Below are 26,699 nucleotides of genomic sequence, written 5' to 3' on the forward strand. Positions count from 1 at the left end.
GGGTAAATGCAAGCAGGATTTTTCCACCATGGTTGGGTGGGACTACATCCAGAGGTCATGGCTAAGGGTGAAAGGTAAAAAGTTTAAGGAAAATGAGGGGAAACTTCTTCACTCAGAGCGTTGAGCTGCCAGCTCAAGTGGTGCATGCTAATTCAGTTTCAACGTTTAAGAGAAGTTTGGATAGATACATGGATAGTAGAGATGTAGAGGGTAATGGTCCTGGTGTAAGTCGATGGGAGTAGGCAGTTTAAATGGTTTCGGGATGGACTGAAGCACCCATTTCTGTGCTGTACTTCTCTTATGACCACATCCTCTAACCTTGTTCATTAGTCAGCTATATGGGATTTTCTGGAATACCTGGAATACTGGCTTCTAAAGAACTGTAAAATGGTTGATAGCTTTCTGGATGATATGGAATGGAGGGATATAAGAATAGGACAGGAAAATGTGTTTGAGGTGGAAAATCAATCGTAAATTTCTCACAACACACATCAAAGTTGCTGGTGAACTTCTCAACTGGCAGAGCTGTCCAGAGGGGAGGAAAGGCCTCATCCTCCTATTTTAGATTCCATGGAAAGGCAAGATGAAGGGTGGAGAGTCCATGGAGGGCGGCGAGAAACTTGGACAAGATGAGAGAGCTTGTTTTCCCAACCCCACCTGTAGAGTTTTAATGATTGCATTTTGAGGTGAATGGCTGTGATTTCCAAGCACTGTGCTTGTGATCCTTGAAATACAGAGTCCCTGGTGTGTCACCCTAATATTATTTGTGAAACTGGGTCAGAAAAGAAGACTTGAGACTGGAGAAAGTTTGTGAAAAGTTGGTGCTAAGACAATGAAAGAGAGCAAAAGTAGGTAACTGTAGTGATATGGCACAGTGCACAAGGAGTTTGACTGTGAAACGAAACTCATTAGCAAGAAATAATAAAACTCAATTTTGGAAAAGTCCTTGCAGAATTTGAAAAATTGCTGCTCTTTTTAAAATATATTATCATACTCCTACTTTGTAAGTAGCAGGCTCCTCTCTGAAGCAGTCACCCTTCTTGTTTAATTATTGAAGAATTATATTGCACCAAAACAGATCATTCTGCCCAAGCAGACCACATAGGTTTTAATATTCTGCTTGTCTCTTCCCATCTTTCCTCACCTCAGGCTATCAGTAGAGTTATTCTGGATTTTTAAAAAGTTCTCAGTCACTATTTTGTAGAGATCCTCTAGTTTTCATGGCCTTTGATTTTTCTCTTTCCCCGCGAGTTGAAACACCGTGTCTACTATTTCAAAGTGGTTTGATGGTTATACCTCCAGCCCTGCGGTGAAGAGAAGACCCTGCGTTCCTGCTTTAAACACCTTGCAGGTTTAATATAAATCAAGTAAATTTTACACCACTTCTTCTGTTCCTTTGTTGTACTATGAAGATGAGTCATAGTGTAACATAGAAACTAAGATGTAGACTAAGATTCAGGGCCACTTGTATTTTAGGATTAAAGATAAATCACAGTACTTCTTTACCTTTCTATGGCCATATTATCTTTACTCAGTGATCTGTCTACCGATTTTCATTGACAATCCCTTTGCCCCCATAGATGCTGCTCGACCTGCTGAGTTCCTCCAGCAGGTTGCTGCTGCATATGCCAACATTTGCAGTAATTTTTCTCTCTAAGGACTTCTGAACCCATGTTCCAGATCTCCGTGCTGCTCCAACACATTAAGAATCGTATTTTCCAAGTACAAACGTAATATGGGACCTCCTTATTTTTCGTACTGAAATACCATGACTTGCACCTTGTCATTATTTAATTATAGCTATTTGGTATTTTGCAATTTGTTACATTATTCATCTCTCCTACTTGTTTATGAAAGTAGAAATGTCCATTTTTATTCCAATGTCTGGATTGTTCAAAATTGAGAACAACTGTGGTAGTATAAGGCTCCACTCATAAATGACCTCTCACTTTGAATAGGTACAGTTCTCTTATATTGTGGTTCCTGTAGGGGGGAATTCAGTGGTTCGAGCAGTTATACAAAACTTGTTATTAGTCTATAATCTAGTACTTTGGGAAGCCTTTTGAAAAGTTAAATATGCATTCTATTACACTTGCCTGCTCTTTGTCACATCTTTAAAGGCTTCAATTAATTTGATCATTATTTGATTTTTCTTTCAAGATCCATGTTGACTGCTTATTATATTTGTTTTTGCAATGTAATTTTGCAGCCAGATCAGACTGCCTACGTTGCTACCCTCTGTGGCACAAGTGAATGAACAAGGACCAAGGACCGTCAAGGATGGCACTGGCCAATCTAGCAAGACTTTTCCAGAGTATCCGTCGGCTGAATGATTGTGGGGATTCTGTACCATGCGTGTCATTGAACACACAACCCTGGCATGAGTAGGGTCTTTTAAATTGGGCGATAACCTCCGGAAATATTGTAATCTTACCATGCAATTAAATCACAACTGAGAGAAGATTTTACAGCTTCTTTATTGTTTGGAAGTAAGTAGATTAATCAAGAGCAGAACAGAATTTTAGTGAGGAATTTTCCAACATTTGTATGCTGTTATATATAACCCCAGGAAATCTTAAAGCCAAAATGAAATGATTTTTGGAGTAAACTAAAATTTATATGCATCCATTTTTAATATATTGATTGATCATGGATTGTCCACTGGTAGTCAAAACTGCCCAATGCATCATGAGTACCAGTCTACCTGCCATTAAAGACATATATACAGAAAGGGGCTAGAAAAAGATCAACAACATCATGAACAGTCCCACCCACCCTACTCATGAAATGTATGCCCCACTTCCATCAGGGAGGAGGATGCACAGCATCTATGCTAGGACCTCCAGACTCAAAACACTTACTTTCCCCAAGCAGTAAGACCTCCACCCACTAAGCCACCGCGCTACACGCCCACCGCCACTACTTTATCATTCCTGTCACAGCCACCTAATGTCATAGGATCAATCTATGAATATAAGATTTATATTTATTGTGTTCTTTATATTATTCTGCTTTTTTTGTGCTGCATTGGATCTGGAGCAACAACTATTTCATCACCCTTTACACGTGTACTGGAAATGACATTAAACAATCTTAAAATTATATCAGAGATGAGGTCCAGTATCTTCAGTATTCATGTTGAAAGATGTAATAAGGGTTAATGTCCTCTGCAACAGAAAAGATAAATTAATTTTCAAGAAGAATTAATATTGAAATGCTTTGATCCTGAGCTATGTAAGCTCCATTGACCTTCTCCCCCATAACTCTCTAGTGACCCAAACAAATGTCTCACCTTCTTTGAGGCCAAAGCACTTGCCCCATTCTCTCAGGGAGAGATTCCCATCACCATCGACATCACATACTGTGAAAAAGCGAGATGTGCAGTGTTCCAGGGAAATTAATGGAATACGCAGAGGGGCCAGTTCAGAGTGGGTTAGGTAACTAAAATGAAATTAAAAACATCAAAATAATTATGACAAGTATCATAATAAGATCAATTTTCAGTACTGTGAGCCTTAGAGGTTTGGGGGTGGGATTGGTCAACTGAAGTTTTCCACATTACTTCTCCAACAACTAGAAAAGAGGGCTTTTGAACTGACTATCCACATAAGTTAAGAAATCAAACTGAAAATGTCAGGGACAGCCAGTAGGTCACCCAGCCTCTGTGGGGAGCGTAATAAGAGTTAAGGTCCTTGATCTTAGCTAAAGTTTCTTCTCCACAGATGCTGCCTGACCTACTGAATATCTTTGGTGTTTGAATTGTAGTTTAGATTTACAACATCCTTTTTTGGCTTTTCTGTAAGAAAAGGTTGGTGGCGAGGAAAGAAGGGAGTGGGGAGTAAATGAGCTGCCCCTAACATTATAACAACCCAAAGAGGAAGTTCTAACTCCTGGCACATCAGTTTGAGGTTCACTGTGAATAAAATTAGAATATATTTTAGAAAGCAAGTAACAAAAATATCGGTGGAGCAGCACATTGACACAGTGAGTAGAGCCCTTGCCTTACAGCTCCATGGTCTTGGTATGATCCTGATCTCTGGTGCTGTCTGTGTGGAGTTTACCCATTCTCCTTTTGGCCTCATTCGTTTCCCCTGAGGGATTTGGTTTCCACTCACATTCCAAAGACGCGGTCAGTGTGTTAATTGGGCTACTGTACATTGCCCCCAGTGCGTGGGTAAGGAGTAGGTAGAATCTAAAGGAAGTTATTGGGAATGTGGGGAGAATACAATGGGATTATTGTAAATGGGTAGTTAATGCCCATTTGGCATGAACTCAATGGGCTGAAGGGTGTGTTTCCATGATGTATGACTGAAGCAATCCCTACCCATCCATGGGATACTGGTCAAGCTGCTTGAACTGCTGGTGAATTGGGTGGATGAACAGGTGGTAATTGTCAATGAAGTCATTTCTAAGCATCTCCAGAGAGCGGTCACTGGGAGGGAGCTGATTCTCATGAGTATAGTTGTCCTTAATCTGGAAAACAGAACACAAGAAAATGAGAGCACCAGGCACAAACTTTCCCCACCATTCAATATGAGCATGGCTGATCTCTGCTTGCCTCAACTTCTCTTCTGTCTTCCAACACACTCCATACTCCAGGGCAGAGAATTTCAGAGGTTTGTCTCACTCTGAGAGAAGAAATATCTATACTAAAGATCAGCCCTTTATTTTGAGTCATGGCGCTTTCTTCATGAATCACCCACTGGTGAAAGCATCTCAACATCTCCACTGTCAAGTTCCCTTAAGTTCTTATGTTTGAATAAGATCACCACTCATTCTTCTAAACTCCAAAGAAAGCAAGCCTGAACTGTCTAACCTGCCTCAATATGACACCCTCTTGTGCCAAGAATGAGCTTTCATTCTCCTTTGGACTATCCCTAATGTTACCATATCCTTATTTAGGTAGGGGGACCAAAACTGTATAGGTATGGTCTCATCTTGTACAACTGGAATGAAACCTATCTCTTCTTAAACTTCAAACCCTTTGCAATAAAGGCCAACATGTATTTTGCCTTCGGAAGCACCTACTAGACCTGCCTACTAACCTTTTGAAATTCATGCACTAGGACCTTTGGATTTCCCTGGCCTTCTTTTGCAGTTTTTCTTCAGTTAGATAATAATCAATCTTTTAGGAAAAATCAAGCAGGATTGACATTAGGTTCCATTGAAATTCAGGAACAGTCCCAAGATGTTTTAGGATTCCACCTGTCACAAGATCCGAATCCAAGGTTATGGGGAGGTGAGCTTGATAAATGTTGGATCAGTGGTGATCCCATTGAATAGCGGAGCAAGCTTAAGAGACTAAACGGTCTCCCCCTGTTTCTTTTTCCCATGGCTTCATGGTCCTTGGTGGATGATAGAGCAGATACAAAATGTGAATTCTAGACAAAATCATATACAGAATGTCAACAAAGGTGACCCACAGTGATCCCAGCTGACTTCGTACAGACATGGTGGGGGGAGAATTCCATGTGCATTATTCCCCAACCCATCCCTCTCCTGTTGTCACAGGAGCAGTTCTAAACAGAAGGATCTTGAAAGGATTTGAGGGTGGCTTTGGTCTAGACTTCCCAGTACCTCATTGTTCACCTAGTGCCAGCTGCATTGTAGATGCCAGAAGAAAAATACCCTCATTTTCTTATGGTGGAACAAGGGCACAATAATTTGGGGCTCTATCAACCTAATTTTTCCCTGAGTGCTGTCATTCCAGGACTGTGTCCAAAGAGCCTCACTGCTCTCCTCCCATAAATCTGCACAACCTTCCTTTCAAATATTTATCCTGTTCTCCATTTCTCCACTATTCTTTGGTCCTGTGTGTACCAGGAAACAATGTTAGAGGAGACCTGATTTCCATCCGTAATAGAGTTCTCTCTCACACTTGTCTCTTGGGCCAAGGACATTTGATGTTCTTGATGAGCCTCACCAATCTAAACCGCTGCATGATAGCATCGTGTCCCGATACATCACAGCTTGGTATGGCAACTGCGCTGCCCAAGACCACAAGAAATTGCTGAAAATTGTGAACACTGCTCAGTCCATCATAAAAGATGGCCTCCCTGCCATTGATTATATTTACAGTTCCTACTGCCTCAGGCAAACAGTCAACATATTCAAAGACCCCCCTATGATCCTGGTCATTCTCTCTTTTTCCCTCTCCCGTCAGACAAGCAAAACTAAAGTTTGAAAGCAGTATCATCAGGTTCAAGGACAACTTACGTCCCACTGTTATAGACTCTTGAAAGAACCTTTTTTACACTAAAAGGTGAACGCTTGATCTTCCCATCCACCTCATCATGGCTCTTGCACCTTATTTGACTATCTGCACTTCTCTTTCTCTGTAACTGCTACATTTCCTGTATTTTGCTTTCCTTTTTATTACCTCAGTTTAGTTATGTAAGCAAACAAAAGCATTTCACTGTACTCAGGACATGTGACAATAATAAATCAATTTCAGTTTCACTATTCCCATCCCCAATATAGTCCTCTCCCATACCACATTCCCATCCCCAGTATTGGTCCTCTCATGTTGTGTCCTGACTCCATTTATTGATAATGTGAATCTTACTGCTGCATGCTCTCTCTGAGAAAGTGTGCCGGGAGAATGCAGATCTTGCTCGTACAGCTGCATCAGGGTATCCTTCAGCCAATCACGTAGACGCAATGGGAACTCATCCAGTTCATCATTCAGGCATGGAGTGACGTCTGAATAGAACCAAAATAAATCAGTTACAGCTGAATGTCCATGAGAAGCTGCAGAAAGGAGCGCGCCCACCCTGACTACCGTAGTATGTCCCAGATCCAGACAACACTGCACCAATTTGCTGATGCTTCAGAGGCATAATGACCATCACCAGGAAGGGCAGGTGAAGCAAGAATAGGAGATCTGATCTGTACCAGATCTTCTCCATGTCACACCCCACACTGACTTGAATTACAATACTGTTCCAGCTTTGTTGTTGGATCCTAAACCTGGAACTCCCTCCCCAGCAGCAGCGTGGATATGCCTTCAGCACCAGGACTGCAGCAGCCCACTGCCACCTTCCCAAGGACCATGAGGGTGGAGTAGCCTCACCATAGAATTAAAAGGTACTTAATCTTAAGGCTGAATCATAACTTTGCATAAAAACAGATTGAAATATATTGAGAAAGATAATTATATGGCAAGTCTGTGACAGAGAAGATAGCTATTGTGTCTACGTTGGTTAACAAGAGCCACCCAGATTAATCCCAATTTCCAACACTGGATCTGTCGCCATGCAGATCACTGCTCATCAAGTCCACATTTAGGTGTTACATAAATGAGATCTAAGTTCCTGCTTCCTCTATCCTTCCTGGCACTGAGCTCCAGGCATGAGGAAAATACTTCTCATCTCCTCCCTGATTCTTCCACCAATTACTTCAATTTTTTTGGTTTTGACCGTTCAGTCAAATGAAATTGTTCCTCCTCTATCTCCCTTCAACTTCCTCTATTCTCCACGACATCTCCAAGCTAGAAAGTTTCCAGTCCTGGCAAAATCTCTAAATTGTGTGGAACAGCAGGTCTGTTTGATTACCGTTTGGCAATGAGTATGGGTGCTAAAGGCAAAAGGTTTCAGCTGGCTTTAGAATACTTCATGCTGAATGGTAAAGGGTATGCATTTTATCACATGACCTTTGTTTTAAGAGGCTAGTGTTTTATTTCTAAGCTGATGGACATACTTTGGTACAAAGACTATATTGCAAATGAATAATACTGCACTGTGGACCCTTTGGATAATGAAGACATAGAGGAAATATGTGGGGTAAGTTGCTAATAAATCCAATAGAAAATTTAAGTAAAATTTCTTTTATGCAGGTAGTGGTAGAAGTATGGTATTTACAGTTGAGTTCAAAGTGCTGATAGAATAGAGAACAGTACCTCACAGGAACAGGCTCTTCAGCCCACTATGTGCTAACCATGTCAGTCTAAACTAATCCTCGGCCTGTTCATGCGTCTGTTTAAGATGCCTCTTAAATATTACTATCATATACAGAGTGCTTCCATCACCTCCCATGCACTTACTATTCTGCGCAAAACAAAACTTAGCTTATAAGTCTGCTTTAAACTTGCACCTTCTCATATTAAAGCTATGATCTCTAGTATTTGGCATTTCCACCCTGGGAAGAAGACTTTGATTATCTACCCTTCTATGCCTCCCATACTTATATCAGGTCTCCCCCCATCCTTGTACGCTATGAAGAAAACAATACAAGTTGGTCCAGAATTATAGTTAACACTCGCAAATCCAGAAGACATCCCGGTGAACCCCTTCTGCAGCTCCAAAGACTCCACCTCCTTCCTGTAATGAAGCGATCTGAATGACACACAATATTCCAAATATAGCCTGATCAAAGTTCTACACAGCTGCAACATGACTTCTCAACTTTTACAGTCAGCACCTCAAATGATGAAGGCAAGCATGTTGTATGCTTTCTTTACCACCCTGTCCTCATGTGTTACCCCTTTCAGAGAGGCTGAGACAAAGTGTTGTGGAAGGAAGCTTGGATGGAACATAAAATGCCAGCCAAGACTAGGTGGGCTTTAGTGGCCATATTCTGTGCTCTTTGCAATTATACAATATAGCAAGCTTGTTTTCTGATATGAAAATATTCAAGCAATATGCTTCCTTAGAATAGTGATAGGCCCTACGATCGTTGATCAGATCATACTTTAAATTTGCTGAAGATCAAGACTTACACCTGCAGGGTCCTACATAATCCAGGTGAATCCTCTGTGCCATGGTGCTCTCAAGCTGACACTTTGAGACATAAAATTGGCAGTGGTTTTCATAGGTCTCATTGTTGGTGCCACACACCTGGAAAATAAATCAAATAGAAATTAGATGCAAGATAGCATCTATGTTCAAAATCAAGATGATTATGCACGTCTTTGTAAAGTGAAGACGTGGTCTCACACTCTAGGAAGGATATTCAAAGAGGGCTGTGAGGAGATTTCTCAGAATGGTTCTTGGGGGGAAAAAAACTCAATCAGGAGCAACAGCTGAAGGGACTGAGATAGTTCTTTCCAAAGAGTGAAGGTTAAGGAGAGATTTACCAGGCTGTTCAAAATTGAAGAGTTTTTTTTAGTAGAATATATATGGAGAGAAATGTTCCACTGTTGGGATGTTCAGAAGACAGAATTTTTGAAGATCATAAATGTAAGATAGTAATGAAAGAGGGAGTTGTGAATGTTTTCAGATCTAGAACAGGATTCTTGAAAAGGATTTAGGAAACAGATCGAACAGTAACTTCCAAGAGAACTGAATATATATATGGAAAAAGTAACTGCATCCCTGGAGAAGGGCCAGAGACAAGGGACCAGTCTGATATCTCCATCAAAGAGCCAGCAGGTTCAGAATCAGCTGACTGATTGATTATATGAAAAATTGTTTAATCAAGTGTTGAATTCTGTGCTTTACAGTGATTTATGTTAGAATTTAGTTAAGGGATGAATCAGAGTGGTATTAAATATTTTATTCCTGTTTCTTTAGTAATTCTCTCTGTGGTTTACCTCATTCATTAAAATGGCAATCTATAATATTATTTCAAACTTATTTGAATAATGTGGTAAAACTATAGAGTTAGAGGACAAGTTAGAGATGTTAGAAGTAGGTTATTTTCATGGATGTGATAGAGTCATATAGCACAGAAACAGGCCCATTGGCCCAACTTATCCATGTTGACCAAGGTACCACTGTGAGCTAGTCCCATTTGCCTCTGTTTGGCCGGTTTTCCTCTAAATCTTTCCTATCCATATACCTGTACCTGCCGCTTCCGCTTACTCTGGCAGTTTTTTTTTCATACACCCACCACCCTCTGTGTGGAAATCATATCCCTCTTTTCCCCTTTAAATTTTTCCCCTTTCACCTTAAACCTATGCCCTCCAGTTTTAGACCCCCCCCCACCCTGGAAAAGACTGCGACACCCACCTTATATACACCCCTGATAATTTTTTAAACCTCTGTAAGGTTACCCCTAGCCTTCTTCACTCCAGGGAAAATAGCCCCAGCCCATCTAGTCTCTACTTATAACCCTGTGTTTATGTAGGTGTACAGGTAGGCAAGTCCATCAGCCATCACCCACTCTTCAGAAATGGAGCTGAACTGAGTCACCTTAGGCCCTGAGGGACTGCCCTGGAAGAATACGAATATACTCACATTCTGTAGATCTGGCATGTTGGTGGGGCAGGTTGAAATATCTTGGCAGATACAATAAGGATTTTCCTTGTCACTGAGCTGACAAACTTTTCCGTGTCCACAGTGGAAGTTCTTGCAAGAGCCTAAACATAGAATAAAGCCAGTGAATATGCCAGATACTTTGGTCTCCCCTCAGCTTTCTCACATAGTGGAAAAATGTTTAAACATGATTTTTTACTGTGATTTGAGAGGACATGTGTTTTTCAACTATTCCCTCCCAGTTTCTTACCCCCCCCACCCCCCAGCCCCACTTTCCCACCCACCAGGGCTTACCTATTGTTTGCCAGCTTATATTCTTTACTCTCCTCTCTTCCTTCCTATTTTGTCTTCTGTCCCCTACCTTTCCTGTCCCGATGAAGGGTCTTGACTCGAAACTTTGACTGTTTATTCCCCTTCACAGATGCTACCTGACTTGCTAAGTTCCTCCAGCATTTTGTGTGTTGCTCAAGATTTCCAACATCCGCTGAATCTCTTGTGCTTAAGACTTGTGTTTAAACTTCACTCATTGGCACTTAGCTCTTACCAGCATTTGAAATCTTTACACTGATACTTTTTCCTTCCCTTTATTGTTTTGCAGTTTTGGTCACCTGTCTATGGGAAAGATGTAAATAAGGTTGAAAGAGTACAAAGAAAATTTACAAGGATGTTGCTGGGACTGGAGGACCTGAGTTATAAGGAAAGAATCAAAAGGTTAGGACTTTATTCCTTGGAACATAGAAGATTGAGGGAGATTTGATAGAGGTATACAAAATTATGAGGGATATAGATAGGGTAAACACAAGCAGGCTTTTTCCACTGAGTTTGGGTGGGACTAGAACTAGAAGTCAGGGATTAAGGGTGAAAGGTGAAAAGTTTAAGGGGAACATGAGGGGAAGCTTTATTCAGAGAGTTGTGAGAGTGTACCATCACCAGTGGTGCATGCAAGCTGAACTTCAACGTTTAAGAGAAGTTTGGATAGGTACATGGATGACAGGAGTATGGAGGTCCCTGTGCAGTCGATGGCAATAGGCAGATTAAATGGTTTTGGCATGGACTAGATGGGCTAAAGGGCCTATTTCTGTGCTGTACTTTTCTATGACTATGACTCTAATTGTCAGAACAGATACCTGCCCTCCAGCACCTTCCTGTGAGCCTCCAATGTAGCATTCAAATAGCGACCCATTCTCTAATCCCATATTTTCAATGCCCACACTTCAAGAGACAAGACCACGTATTTTAAAACCATACGCGTCAATGTTGGCGGAATACTCCCAAGCTAAGAATGCAGAGAAAGGAGGTATGTAGAACATATGCAGGTAGAAGGGATCAGCTTAATTAAGCGTTATTATGTTAATTAGTTTGGCACAACACTGTGGGCGGGAGGGCCTACTCCTGTGATGTATGGCTCTATGTTTATATTCTAAGCTCATAGCTCAGTCGTTTGTGTACCTGCAAAGTCCTCCTCATGTGATTCAGAGTGAGATCTATTGACTGAAAATCAGATCAAACAAATAAGGTAGGAATGAGGAACCAATCCCTTCCAACCACTGTGGTAACATCTACTCTACTGGGGAAAGTTGGTCATAGAACTGTGCAAACAATGTTTCTCTGCAGGTACTGACTGATGTAGAAATATAGGATGGGGAGAGTTGTGGTAAGCCAATCCAGACACTTACTACAATACAGAGGGAGGCCATTCAGCCCATTGGTTCCATGCAAGCTGCCAGTCCTATTCCCCCCTTCCTTATTTCTTTGCAGTCCTGCAATTTATTCTTTCCCACACACCTAATGCTCCTTCGGTTATTTTACCACTTGCCTACATTAGAGTCAATTACAGAACTGGAGTACACACATGGCCGCAGGGAGAATGTGCCAACTAGACACAGACAGCCGTCAAGGTCATAGAGGCGAACCTGACTCCATGGAGGTATGAGACAGTGGCTTTACCCGTTGCAAACTAATTCTGCCTGGTATTACCCAGTATTACAGAAATGATACTCACTGATTTCATTTTTGATGTTGCCAAGGTTACCTTGAATGAAATTGGCTGCATTGTCACTCTCACTCTTGGATCCTGGTGTGCCTCCTTTAATTAAGCCAGCCTCGTTGTTGGCATTGAAGCTGGTGCTGTCTTCGTAATCCATTGCAGTGTCTTCTTTGGAATCCACTAAATCAACCTGAAAAAGATCAGTTTCATTGAAGGCTGGGTTATCATCTTCCAGTAACTCTGCCTTGTTGAAGTTGGAGGTGATCAGAATCTGAATCAGAATCAGGTTTAATATCATCAGCATTTATCATGAAATTTGTTAACTCAGTGGCAGCAGTACAATGCAATATATCATAATACATGTACTGCCCTGGTTAAGACTCCTACTGCCAATGCTGTGGGGCATTTCATTTAGTAGCTTTCTGTAAAAGCAGCGTGTCCTGCTGGTAGAATGTTTTGGTTTCAGCTAAAGATAAGGAGCTATGATGTTCAACTTAGGAACATTGTGTTAACCAGTCAGCATGGTGGAATTGTGAAAAGTTTCTAGAGAGAGCTGGGCAGAGAGAGATTTGTGATCGACACTGGTGGGGTTCATGGTCTTTTCGCGGAGAAGAGAAGATCAGGAGAGACGCCTGTGGGATTTGATCTGACAGGAAGACACAGTTGCAAGGAGTGCTACACAAGACGAAGGAGTCCAAGATGAGAAGTTCTACCAGTGATTGGTGATGAGAATTCAGCACCATGAATAACAGTTATACCCAACTTTTGGAAGGGTTGATCTCCAACATTATGAGTACATTTAGACTGGTTGAACTGTAATGGGCCCTTTTATTTTTTTCTTTTCTTTCTCTTAATAAAACTGAAATTAGTAAATATACTTGCATTATAATTTTATACAGTGTACGATCTGTTATTCCTTGCTGACTGATAATTGTGTATGGACAGTATTTATACAGCATTCGCTCAAATCGGGGTTCCGTTAATTTTAACATCCCAACTTTCCTGATTGGTTGAACCCCAAATCATATCGATGTTAGATGTACCTTGTTTGTGAAAGGTGGCCTCCTCACTACTGAGTCACATGGCTACTGATCCAAGTGACCCTAGTGAGAGGGTCAAGTTTGTTGGGGCTCTTCCGGGATTCGCTGAATGCTGTGTTATTCCTGTTAAGAATTGATTAAGTGGTTGGGGTGTTTAAGCCTGTGTTTAAAGTAGTGTCGGGGGAAGTGATTAAGGTATTTTATTATGGAATTAAGTTTTGATATGATTCAAAGAGATTACCCATAAATAATGCTTGTGTTCTGAGTGTAGTGGATATCCAAAGTCCTGATGAACTGCTAATTAGAGTGTTGATTTCTATAAAAGTATTGGGAAAGGTTATGCTGGTTGAATGGTAGCTTGATCAATCAGCGGGTAAGGATGTTGTGTAAGTCCAGACTAGCAGTGACGTGACTGGAGTGGCACTGCATTCAGGCGGGGCCGTGGGCAGTCCATATTTTTAAAGAAAGGGGGCATGCAGCTGAGGGTGAAGATGTTAAAGACAAATTGTACGTAGTTGACACTGAAGACTTTAAAGACAAGTTGTTCTCCTTTCTGCAATGTGAGGGGAAGGAGTTTTCTGATGTGAAAGGTCCTTCAGTGGGTGATGGAAATTCTGAGCTGGTTTTGACAATTACATCACTGGTAGATAAATGCCAGTGTACTGGCAGAGAGCCACAGTTATTGTAGACTGAGTATGTTCTCAGAAGTCAGGCCCACCCCCAATGCGGAGGAAGAATATGAGACTTGGGCAGAACCACCATCTCAGTTACTGGATGAGTGACAGTGCTCAGATAATATAAAATGACAGCGACTAGTAGAGAGTCTAAAAGGCTCAGCTGCTGAGGAGGTGAGTTCTCTAAATGCAGGAAATTGGTCGTGCCCGTGGGCTACATGCAAGCATTAGAAAATGTTTTTGGCCTGAAGGACAGACCAGTGGAGATTATGATGAGGTTCAGGTTCAGGCACACATTCCAGGAGAGGGGAGAAACTTCCTGCCCACATTTTCAGGCTAGACATCTGCATTTGCTTGTGCTGTAAAGGGGCCATTCAACTGGCAGAGATAAATTGATTAATGATCGAGCAAGTTGCAACATGATTGCTTTAAGCGTTCAAATGATGTGTCCTTCTCTCTCATTTGTTGAGTTGATCAGACAAGTAAGAGAGGAGGAAAACACGATGGAGGAGTAGAAGGCCTCCATCAGCTGAGCAAAATCCTCGGTCGTAGCCTCTGTTGCTGAAGTGACCCCTGATGCCCCCAAGTGGGTGTTTTGCAGGATGTAGTGAGAAACCCACAAGCCGAGGTATCTCGGTTGATGTTGGATAGTGCTGCCACCAAGCATGACAAGTTCAATAGGAAACAGTCCTATTGGTAGGACATACTAAACAGAGGGCTGCTGCTGACAGGGGTCTCATGATAAGGAAGGTGACCAGTATTTTCTGTTACAACTGTGGTGAGGATGGACATTTCAAGCAGGAGTGTGAAGGACAGGAAAAGCTTCCAAGAGTAACCCTATGGTTAAACAGAAAAGAAAGTCAGGAAACTTTGCAGAGACCCAATAAGGGAATGGCCTGGCATCTCAGAGAGAACGCATTCCAATCAAAGTATCAAGGGAAACACTAAAATGCAAAACACCATTCCTGGAGGTTTGGTCGGACCAAGCTCGGGTATATCCATATGGATTGAGGGCATTTATGCTAGAGCCATACTTGACACAGGTTCTCAGGTTACTCTACTCTACAGATCCTTTTACAACTGGTATTTGGTGCATTGATCATTGACGCACTCAGTGCCCTAGAAATTTGGGGCCTTAGTACTGATGGCTACTTGTCGTTGAAGCTGGAGTTTTCAGAAGCAGGCATTGGAGCAGCTGAAGCCCTTAGTACATTAGTGTTGGCCTGTCTGCATCCGGTTGAAACAGGTGAATCTTCTATTATTGTTGGAAAAATACTCCCATTGTGAGAAGGCTCGTGGAGCATGCAAGGAGTGAATTTTTTGAAAACCTCTTCCATTCACCTGGTGTTCAGAACTGTTTCTGAGAAGGTGCAAGTTCCTCCAATGCAGGATGATGAGTATAATCGAGGAACTGTGTGGTATACCCAGATCAAACATCTCATGTAACATCCTGGGGAAATAGCTAAAGTGACAGGAAACCCCAAGTTCCCCAGAGTGCCTCATGCCAAGGCCCTCCCAGTGGATGCTCCAGACGAGTCATGCTTACCTGCTGGGATGCTGGTGAGACCTGAACTGCAGAAACCTTTGTCTGTACACATGAACAGGATGATAGTGATTGTCAGAAACACCTTCGGGGGAGAGGTCACCCTCAGACATGGGATGCAGATGGCACACCTGTTCCCGGTGACTATAATGTCTAGTTTTCTGGTGAGAAAACTGGAACAGAGACAGTTTCCTGGATTGGGAAAGTTAACAGCAAAGTCATTCAACTTTAGTGACTCCCTGGTACCTGGAGGTTGAAAAAGGAGATTAACAGAGAAGACAAGTTCAAAGATGTCTTTTCTACTGACGAGTTTGAAGTGGGTTGCTCAGAGAGGACTTGCCACACTATCTGAGTGACAGAGGATACCCCTTTCAGAGAAAGGTCTCAACGGTAAGCACCAGCAGAGGTAGAAGATGTTCGGCAGCATCTGCTGAAACTGAAGGAAGCTCGGATTATTACAGAGTCAAGAAGTTCCTATGGATCACCCATAGTGGTGGTGAGGAAGAAGAATGGGAAGGTCGAATCTGTTGAGTATTGGACACTGAACCAAAGTACAGTCACCAACCAATATACTGTTCCACCGATCAAGGATGCTCTGGCCTGCCTGAAGTGATCTCCTAACCCTGAACCCATGACCTCTGATGGTAGTCCCACACAGCCTCAGTGGAAAAAGCCTGCTTGCATTTACCCTATCTAAATCCCTCATAATTTTGTATAACTCTAGCAAATCTTCTTGCAATCTTCTACGTTCTACAGAATACAGTCCTAACCTATTCAATATTTCCTTATAACTCAAAGTCTTCCAGACCTGACAACATATGTACTCTTTCATCCTTGTTTACATCTTTCCTATAGGTAGGTGACCAAAACTGCACACAATACTCTAAATTAGGCCTCACCAATATCTTATACAACTTCAACATAACATCCCATCTCCTGTACTCATTGACTTATGAAGGCCAATGTGCCAAGAGCTTTCTTTACAGCCCTAACTACCTATGACACCAAGGTCGGTGAATTAGGTCAGGTATTCCCAGATCCCTCTGTTCTATCACATTCCTCAGTGACCTATGTATAAATAAATTACCTCTTAGGTCTCTTTTAAATCTCTCCCCTCTTTTATATCTTAAATCTGGGCACCACCGTAGAGTAGCGGTTAGCGCAATGCTATTAAAGTTCAGGGCATTGGAACTGAGAGATCATCTCCAATGTCCTCTGTAAGGAGTTTGTATTTCTTCCCCGTGGAATGTGCAGGTTTTCCCCGGGTGCTCTGGTTTCCTCCCATGGTCCAAAGACATACTGGTTAGTAGGTTAATTCATTGCTGTAAAATGTGGAAAAAGACTAGGATCATCCACCTTATCCATACTTCTCATGATTTTGTAAACTTCTATGAGGTCACCCATCATTCTTCTGCGCTCCATGGAATAAAGATCTAGTGTCATCAATATCTCCCTACAAGTCAGGTCTTCTAGTCCAGGCAAAATCTTCGTAAATTTCTCTGTACCTCCTCCAGCTTAACAATGTCTTTCCTATAACAGGGTGACCAATACTCCAAATGCAGCCTCTCCAATAACTTATATGACTTTGATGTCATGACCCTGCTCCTAAACTGAATGCCTGATGAAGGCTAGCATGCTAAATGCCTTCTTCACCATCTTGTCTACATACACTTCAGAGAACTGTCCACATTCGTCAGTGCGCTGCCATTCATTATATAGGTGTATGTCCTACCCTGGTTTGACTATCCAGAATGCATTATTTCACATTTATTTAAGCTGACATATATTTGCATTCCTCATCCCATCTCCATAACAATTCAAGAACACTTTGAAATTCATTGTAACCTGCTTCGCTATCAACAAGACACGCTAATTTAGTATCATCAGCAAAATAGTTAACCATGATATGTACATTCACATCCAAATCCTTTACATAAATAATGAATAACAGAGGTCCCACCACTGACCCCTGGTGCACCCCAGTAGTCACAGGCTTCTAGTCAGAGAATTGACCTTCAACTATCACCTTCTGCTTCTTATTCTGAATCCACCTCGCTAGCTCCCGCGAATTCCATGAGACCTAATCTTTCAGATCAGCCTGCCATGTGGCTCCTTGTCAAAGGCTTACTAAAATCCATATAGACAACATCCACTGCTCTACAATCCCCTTAGTTAGCTCTTTGAAAATTTCAAAAGGTTAATCAGACACAACCTTCCATGCACAAAACCATGTCAACTATTCCTGATCAGGCCCTGACTATCCAAGCAATGGTAGACCTTGTCCCTTAGAATTCCTCCAGTAACTTCTCTACAACTGAAGTCAGGCTCACTGTCCTGTCCTTGCTACCCTTCTTAAACAATGGAATAACATTAGGCACGCTCCAGTCTTCTGGAACTTTGCCAGTGGCTAATGATGAAGCAAATATCTCTAATTGAGCCTCAGTCATTCTTTCCCAAGGTTCAGGGGTGCTCCTGGTCAGGCCCTAGGGATCTGCCCACCTATAAGGGCTTCAAGGCTGCAAATACCTCCTTACTTGTTCAATCCATATGATCCAAGACATCATTACCTATTACTCTAATTTCTTTGACATCCGTGATATTCTCTTTAGTAAACAGCAAGGAGAAATATCTCTTGCGACTCCATGCATATATGGTCCTGATGGTCTTTAAGAGGACCTAATCTCTCTCTAGTCACCCATATTATTGTTAATATAACTGAAGAATCTCCTGAGATTATTTTTAACCCTGCCTGCCAAATCCATCTCATACCTTATTTTTGCCCTCCTGATTTTCTTCTTAAGTTCGATCTTAAACATCAAGGGATACATTTGTACCCAGTTGACTAAATGTGATGTAGACTTCCTTCTTTTTCCTTACTAGAGCCTGGATATCTCTTGTCAGCCAGGTTTCCATGATGTTGGTGTGTCTACCCTTTACCCCAGCAGGAACGAGCTGCCCTGGACTCTTCTTAAAGCCTCCTACTTGCTAACTGAACAGAGTGACCCAGTTGACCCTAGCGAGATCCTGCCTAATGCCTTCAAAGTTGGCCCTGCTCCAGTCCAGGACTTTAACCTGTGGACCTGTTAACCTTTTTTCCATAGCTAGTTTAACATTACTACAATTGTAGTCACTGTAGCATCTGCCACTTCAGTTGCTTGGCAAGCCTCATTCCATACGAGAAGTTCTTTCCCAAGTAAGCACCTCTATATCATGCTGTTTCTTGTAAAAATTGTGTGTACTTTATGTTTTTCTTGTAAACACTGCTTGTCTGATGCTACATGCCTGTGATTCAGCTGCAAGTAAGTTTTTCATTTTGCCATTTCATACAAGTACTTGTGTTTATGACAACAATCTTGACTTCGACTTTGAAGCTTTACTCAGTCAGTTCCTGTGAAGGTGGTTTTATTGAATGAGGAAAGATTAAATCTACCTAATGTGGAAGAATGTGGAGAGAACTCTTTGAAATATACCATATTCTTGCAGGGTTTGATAGGGTGGATAATGAGCCAATGTTTCTCATGGTCTAGGTAGAGGGAAGCAATTTAGAACTTGGAATCCAGGGATCACCGTTTTAAAATAAAGATTGGATGTTTAAGACAAAGCAGAGAAGAAACTTCTTTATCCCTCAGTCTTTGGAATTCTCTTCCCAATGGATTGTGGAGGCTCAGCGGCTGGCAAGAAAGGGATTAACAGGTTTTAGGTACTAAGTTATTAAGGGAAATGGGCATAGTGCAGGAAAGTTTTCACCAAGGTGAGGGGTCAAGCTTGATCTTACTGGTGGTGGTCAGCCACAAGAGGCTGAAAGGCCCACTACTCCTGTATACCTGCTCATTAATGCAAATATCTAATTAGCCAATCATGTGGCAGCAACTCATTTCACTAGAGCATGAAGTCATGGTCAAGAGGTTCAATTGTTGTTGAGACCAATTATCAGAATGGGGAAGAAATGTGATTTAAGTGACTTTGACCGTGGACTGATTATTGGTGCCAGATGGGATGGTTCGAGTATCTCAGAAACTACTCCTGGGAGTTTCACGCACAACACTCTCTAGACTTTACAGAGAATGGTGTGAGAAACAAAAAGCATCCAGTGAGCAGCAGTCCTGTGAGTGAAAGCACCTTGTTAATGAGAGAAGTCAGAGGAGAATGGCTAGACTGGTACAAGCTGATAGGAAGGCAACAGTAAATCAATTAACTACATGTTACAACAGTGGTATGCAGAAGAGTATCTTAGAATGCATATGTCGAACATTGAAATGGATGTGCTACAGTACCAAAAGACCATGTACAAGAACATACAGAAATACGTTCCAACCAGCAGAGAAAAGGATTATATTGTTGGGCAGTAATTTGACAAAAAGGAAAACATACCTCTGCAATTTGTGACTCCTTAACCATGCCTCCACTGGGCTCTTGCTGATCCACAAGTTCCTGGTTGAAGTACAGTCCAGTGGGTTTATTGACTGCTTCATGAAGACCAGCAGTCTCATTACAGCCTTTGATCATCTGATTGTCCGCCAGGTTCAATCCAAATGAGTCCATGTTCTCCACGTACTGTGGAATTAATGCTGGCTCCTCCACGTTAACTATTTCAGTCAGTGGATATCCTGAGTTTTTTGGGTCAGATCCAACAACATTCATATCTACCCCTGGTCCAAAAGGATCGTCATATGCTGGAAATACAGGTAGTCCATTTTGGGGTATGATCGGTGGTACAATGTCCTCAATGCTGTTTGTGTCTTCGATGCTGTTTGTATCTTCCATTGACATCTCCATACTGAGGGAGTTTGTTTGTGGATTATTCTGCTCCAAAATGATAACTCCGTTTGTCATCATACGGCGTAAGAGGAATGGATTCCTAAATGTTCTTGCAATAACAAGATGGTTTACCCCAAGATTATTGTAGATGGGGTTTATTGGTCGAATTGGAAATATACGTCTATAACCAAATGGATTGTTCAGTGTATTTAAAGTAGACATTAGCTGAAATTAATAAAAGGTCTCTTAAATCATATAATGTAATTATACTATGTAAAAATCTTACAAATCTCCATACATAGCTTATGTAGCTTAAAAAACAGAAATACTTTAGAGATTTGATCAAAAACTGCCTTCCCAACTATCAGCCCAACGCTACTGGAGTGGGCAACTGACAGATTACCCCAATGTTGGATAGTTACCCTCACACCTAAGTCTGGGTCAGTTTGAGGTTACTTCTGGGAGCTCCAGATCACATCTAACCACTGGATCAATGGGAACAGCATTCCTACTTCATCAAAGGAAAACAGAAAACACTGAATGATTGGGACGGAGAAATGGAGACAGGAGTAGTTTATAGGAGAGGGAAAAAAGCTGCAAAAGTTGGAAAATGATGGATACAATTACATTTTATGATGTCTCCAACTGCAATTTTCTCTGAGTAGGAATGAGACTTGGCAAGTTAAACTGTCCCCAAAGGAGATGTTGACTGAGTTAATAACCCCCACAGGTACATCACCCCTCTTCCCATTGGACAATCAACAGACAATCAAACCACTGAGCTTCTGCCTTTGGTTCTAGCTCAACTCTGTGGAGCTCTAACAACAGCACAAAAGTAGGGGAGACTTGCTGCCCCCAGGCTGAAGCTATGCTGCCTATTCTTGGGTCTCCCCCCTGCCTTCTTGGTCAGTCAGACCTGCTGTCCCACCCAGCGCAATGCCAGTCAGTCAGACAAGTGGCCAGAGGCATTGATTACTCAGAAGGGATCATTTACAGCAGCCACTTAACCAACGCACATGGTCACAGGGAGAACGTACAAACTCCACACAGACGGCACCCAAGGTCAAGATCAAATCTACATCTCTGGAGCTGAGAGGCAGCAGCACCAGCTGTTGAGCTACTGAGCTGCCAAATAACACAACATTTTCATTCTTTGCCTCAGCTCACTGGATGCTGAGTTCTCTGCCTACAGCCATTACGACTAGAGCTGCTTCTTCAGGCATCTTCAGGACACCTCCCACCCTCCACTCTCCACATCCATTTCCTTAACTCACTCAACACACAAACTGCACTTGTCACAAGCACTCCATCAGAAACCCATCCTTCTCAATGGAGCCTTCAGTCTGCTGCTCCCTGTCACACTGTTGACAATTTAACTAACACCATCCACATTCAAACTCCCACCCAAACCCAGCTGTCCAAGCAGGCTGTGCCAGACCCCTCCTGGGGCTTTATATCAACTTGTTGTCACCCCTGTTCCACTTTCCAGAGTAACCGAGATGGTCTTTACTATCAGAGGTAGTAAGTATCAGACTTACCTCATTGCTGCCACTATTCAAATCTCTGGCTTTCCGCACCTGGAAAATTAAATGTGGAACAACTATTGCCATTTTGTACGTGATGATGGAGATGCCAGGTCACCATTGCTACAAGTAACATACTCTCTAACTCCTGGTTATTCTCTCTGTCTCACCCCACCCCCGGCCTCCATTCACCTCTTCCTTCAAACCAGGGACAAAACAGTCCTTCCAAGTGAGGCGGCAATTCACTTCACCTCTTCCAATCCAATGCACTGTAGCTGGTATTCACAGTGTGGTCTCTTATCCACAGGGGAGACTAAACACCTCAGTTCAGTCTGCACAGGGGATCCTCAGCTGCCAGTTACCAGTCACTTCAATTCTCTGCCCTACTCTGACCTACAGCTGTACTGTTCCACTGAAGCCCAGTGAGGGTAAGGAACATGATCTCATCTTCCATCCAAGCACAGGATGACTCCTAAGAATCATCAAATCCAACAGATTCAGGTCACCCATCATTCCATTCTCAGACTTCACACTGACACCATTCAGAATATTTCTTCCTCTTGTGCTCTTTCAAATTTAACTTCAATAGACAGCTTGTTGAGTTGGCCCAAAGTGCTTTGTTTTCTTGCTGTAAAATTCCAGGAATCAGTGAATAAATTTCACTTATCTCATCCTAGCTAAACTTCCTACAGAGGTGCCTTCACTAACTTCTCTTTCTCTTTCTTTCTCTTTTTCTCTGTCTGTCTCTCCCTGACTTTGAAGTTAACTATAATTATCTGAGTCAGTCAAATGGGAATTGGCTGCCTGGCCCTCAAGACAACTCTGGCATTCAGCACAATCCCACACCAGATAGCAACATCCCTTGATTTATCAGTTAAAAATCCACCAGGCTCAGTCTTGGGCATTCCACTGAGTGACTCTCCACAGCCTTCCTGAAAGACTGGTTCCCCACCTTGGAGTTATTCTCTCTTCGTTCCAGACCCTGTAGCCCAGGAAACATTTCCTCAGCGTCTCCTGTTATCCCCCTTACAACATGTACTCTATACATGTAGATCTCAGATGGTTTGCTTTGTATTGGTTCTGAGTCAATGGTTCATTTTGACCATTGTTCACTCACACAGAGTCATACAGCACAGAAACAGGCCTTTGAGCCCAACTTATCCATGCTGACAAAGGTGCCATCTAAGCTCGTCCTATTTGCCCATACTTGGCCCATTTTTCCTTTCCACGTATTTATCCAAATGTCGAGGCGTGACTGCACGGGTCTGTGGACGTCAGTGAGTTAGACCAGCGGGAAGAATTTAAAAGTAGTGCATTTCTTTTTCAGCGGTTTGATCGAGGCACGACTGTGCAGGCGCGTGGGCGTTAGCGAGTTAGACCGGTGGGAAGAATTTTAAAAGAAGGCAGCTTTATGGAGCCGGCATCTGAGTAGAGGAAGTCAGAGTAGGAGGGCTCTGGCTCGACAGGTCGAGGCAAGGTAAGTTACTTGTGAAGTATGTCTGTGAGGCTGGTGCTCTGAACTGGGTGTCGGATCTGGGATGTCCAGGAGACTCCCAGCCTCCCAGACAGCCTCATCTACGCCAGGTGCGTTGAGCTGCAGCTCCCTAGGGACTGCATTAGGGAACTGAAGCTGCAGTTCGATGACCTTCATCTGGTCAGGGAGAGTGAGGATGTGATAGAGAGGAGCTATAGGCAGGTAGTCACACCGGGACCTTGGGAGACAGATAAGTGGGTACCTGTCAGGAAAGGGAAGGGCAAGAGTCAGATACTAGAGAGCACCCCAGTGGGTGTCCCCCTTAACAAGAAGTACTCCTGTATGAGTACTGTTGGGGGAAGCAACAGTGGCCGTGCCTCTGGTACAGGGTCTGGCCCTGTGGCTCAGAAGGGTAGGGAAAGGAAGAGGGTGGCAGCAGTGAAAGGGGACTCTATAGTTAGGGGGTCAGACAGGCGATTCTGTGGACTCAGGAAAGAAACGCAGATGGTAGATGGCCTCCCAGGTGCCAGGGTCCGGGATGTTTCTGATCGCATCCATGATATCCTGAAGTGGGAAGATGAACAGCCAGAAGTCATGGTACAAATTGGTACCAACAACATAGGTAGGAAAAGAGAACAGGTCCTGAAAACAGACTACAAGGAGTTAGGAAGGAAGTGGGAAAGCAGGGCCGCAAACGTAGTAATCTCAGGATTACTGCCTGTGCCACACGACAGTGAGTATAGGAATAGAGTGAGGTGGAGGATAAATGTGTGGCTGAGGGATTGGAGCAGGGGGCAGGGATTCAGATTTCTGGATCATTGGGACCTCTTCTGGGGCAAGTGGGTCCTATACAAAAAGGATAGGTGCACTTGAATCCAAGGGGGACTAATATCCTGGCAAGGAGGTTTGCTACATCTATTGGGGAGAGTTTAAACTAGAATTGATGGGGATGGGAACCAAACTGAAGAGACGGAGGAAGGGGCGGTTGGCTCACAAATCGAGAAAGCTTGTAGACAGTGTGAGAGGGAGGATAGGCAGGTGATAGAGAAGGGATGCGCTCAGGTTTGAGATGTGTCCACTTTAGCGCAAGGAGTATCATGAACAAAGCTGACGAGCTTAGAGCGTGGATCAGCACTTGGAGCTATGATGCTGCAGTCATTACAGAAACTTGGATAGCTCAGGGGCAGGAATGGTTAATTAGAGTGCCAGGTTTTAGATGTTTCAGAAAGGAAAAGGAGGGAGGCAGAAGAGGTGGGGGCAGGGCACTGTTGATCAGAGATAGTGTCATGGCTGCAGAAAAGGTGGAAATCATAGAGGGATTGTCTACTGAGTCTGTGTGGGTGGAAATTAGAAACAGGAAGGGGTCAATAACTCTACTGGGTGTATTTTATAGATCACCTAGTAGTAAAAGGGACATCAAGGAACAGATAGGGAGACAGATTCTGGAAAGGTGTAATAATAACAGGGTTGTTGTGATGGAAGGTTTTAATTTCCCCAATACTGATTGGCATCTCACTAGAGTAAGGGGTTTAGGTGGGATGGAGTTTGTTAGGTGTGTTCAAGAATGTTTCCTGACACAATATGTAGATAAGTCTACAAGAGGAGAGGCTGTAATTGATTTGGTATTGGGAAATGAACCTGGTCAGGTGTCAGGTCTCTCAGTGGGAGAGCATTTTGGAGATAGTGATCACAATTCTATCTCCTTTACCATGGCATTGGAGAGAGATAGGAGCAGACAAGTTAGGAAAGTGTTTAATTGGAGTTATGGGATATATGAAGCTATCAGGCAGGAATATGGAAGCATAAATTGGCAACAGGTGTTTTCAGGGCAGAAATGTGGCAAATGTTATGGCAGAAATATGGCAAATGTTATGGGGATATTTGCGTGGAGTTCTGCATAGGTACATTCCAATGAGACAGGGAAAAGATGGTAGGGTACAGGAACCATGGTGTACAAAGGCTGTTGAAAATCTAGTCAAGAAAAAAGAAAAGCTTATGAAAGGATCAAAAAAAAATAGGTAATGATAGAGATCTAGAAAATTATAAGGCTAGCAGGAAGGAGCTTAAGAATGAAATTGGGAGAGCCAGAAGGGGCCATGAGATGGCCTTGGTGGACATGATTAAGGAAAACCCCAAGGCATTCTACGAGAATGTGAAGAGAAAGAGGATAAGACGTAAGAGAAATGGACCAATCAAATATGACAGTGGTAAAGTGTGAATGGAACTGGAGGAGATGGCAGAGACATTTAATGAATACTTTGCTTCAGTATTCACTACGGAAAAGGATCTTGGCAATTGTAGGGATGACTTACAGCGGGCTGAAAAGCTTGAGCATATAGACATTAAGAAAGAGGATGTGCTGGAGCTTTTGGAAAGCATCAAGTTGGCTAAGTCTCCAGGACCGGATGAGATATACCCCAGGCTACTGTGGGAGGTGAGGGAGGAGATTGCTGAGCCTCTGGCAATGATCTTTGCATCATCAATAGGGACGGGAGAGGTTCCAGAGGATTGGAGGGTTGTGGATGTTCTTCCCTTATTCAAGAAAGGGAGTAGAGATAGCCCAGGAAATTATAGACCTGTGAGTCTTACTTCAGTGGTTGGTAAATTGATGGAGAAGATCCTGAGAGGCAGGATTTATGAATATTTGGAGAGGCATAATATGATTAGCAATAGTCAGCATGGCTTTGTCAAGGGCAGGTCATGCCTTACGAGCCTGATTGAATTTTTTGAGGATGTGACTAAAAGCATTGATGAAGGTGGAGCAGTAGATGTAGTGTGTATGGATTTCAGCAAGGCATTTGATGAGGTACCCCATGCAAGGCTCATTGAGAAAGTAAGGAGGCATTGGATCCAAGGGGATATTGCTTTGAGGATTCAGAATTGGCTTGTCCACAGAAGGCAAAGAGTGGTTGTAGATAGGTCATATTCTACATAGATGTCAGTGACCAGTGGTGTGCCTCAGGGATCTGTTCTGGGACCCTTTCTCTTCATGATGTTTATAAATGTCCTGAATGAGGAAATGGAGTGATGGGTTAGTAAATTAGCTGATGACACAAAGTTTGGGGGTGTTGTGGATAGTATGGAGGGCTATCAGCGATTACAGCGGAACATTGATAGGATGCAAAACTGGGCTGAAAAGTGGCAGATGGAGTTCAATCCAGATAAGTGTGAGGTGATGTTGTGGGGATGGAACTGGACTCTCTCACGGTGGTGTCTGAAAAGAGGATGCTGTCTAAGTTGCATGCCATTTTGGTCAATGTCTCCCATCCACTACATAATGTACTGGTTGGGCACAGGAGTACATTCAGCCAGAGACTCATTCCACCGAGATGCAGCACAGAGCGTCATAGGAAGTCATTCCTGCCTGTGGCCATCAAACTTTACAACTCCTCCCTTGGAGAGTCAGACACCCTGAGCCAATAGGCTGGTCCTGGACTTATTTCCTGGCATAATTTACATATTACTATTTAACTGTTTATTACTATTTTTCTATTACTATTTATTATT

General features: G+C 42.7%; 2 protein-coding genes across 2 annotated transcripts in view; one reads left to right on the forward strand and one right to left on the reverse strand.

The window, feature by feature from the left end:
• Nucleotides 1-2,454, forward strand: part of uso1 (USO1 vesicle transport factor) — a 141,650-nt gene extending 139,196 nt beyond the window's left edge. Inside the window, exon 27 of the mRNA XM_063046950.1 lies at nucleotides 2,210-2,454. The gene's annotated coding sequence lies outside the window, so the exon portion shown is untranslated. The remainder of the gene's footprint in view (nucleotides 1-2,209) is intronic.
• Nucleotides 2,455-3,171: 717 nt separating this feature from the next.
• LOC134345992 (uncharacterized) lies at nucleotides 3,172-21,805 on the reverse strand. The gene is made up of 8 exons (XM_063047331.1): nucleotides 21,734-21,805; nucleotides 19,809-20,420; nucleotides 12,226-12,451; nucleotides 10,176-10,297; nucleotides 8,717-8,834; nucleotides 6,566-6,702; nucleotides 4,325-4,473; nucleotides 3,172-3,441 (listed from the first exon to the last, which is right to left on the reverse strand). The coding sequence occupies exons 1-8, from the start codon at nucleotides 21,803-21,805 to the stop codon at nucleotides 3,231-3,233; spliced, it is 1,647 nt and encodes a 548-aa protein (XP_062903401.1). The 3' UTR covers nucleotides 3,172-3,230.
• Nucleotides 21,806-26,699: the final 4,894 nt, after the last annotated feature.

Source organism: Mobula hypostoma, chromosome 4 (genome assembly GCF_963921235.1).
Source record: "Mobula hypostoma chromosome 4, sMobHyp1.1, whole genome shotgun sequence".
Taxonomy (NCBI): domain Eukaryota; kingdom Metazoa; phylum Chordata; class Chondrichthyes; order Myliobatiformes; family Myliobatidae; genus Mobula; species Mobula hypostoma.

What these genes read in the sequence shown, in the direction of transcription:
- LOC134345992 (XM_063047331.1), bottom strand. Translation starts at nt 21,805, where the DNA reads ATGGCAATAGTTGTTCCACATTTAATTTTCCAGGTGCGGAAAGCCAGA. An exon ending in TTATGTAGGACCCTGCAGGT is followed by an intron (nt 6,703 to 8,716) that starts GTAAGTCTTGAT and finishes GGTTCTATTCAG; the next exon opens with ACGTCACTCCATGCCTGAAT. An exon ending in GACCAGTATCCCATGGATGG is followed by an intron (nt 3,442 to 4,324) that starts GTAGGGATTGCT and finishes ATTTCATTTTAG; the next exon opens with TTACCTAACCCACTCTGAAC.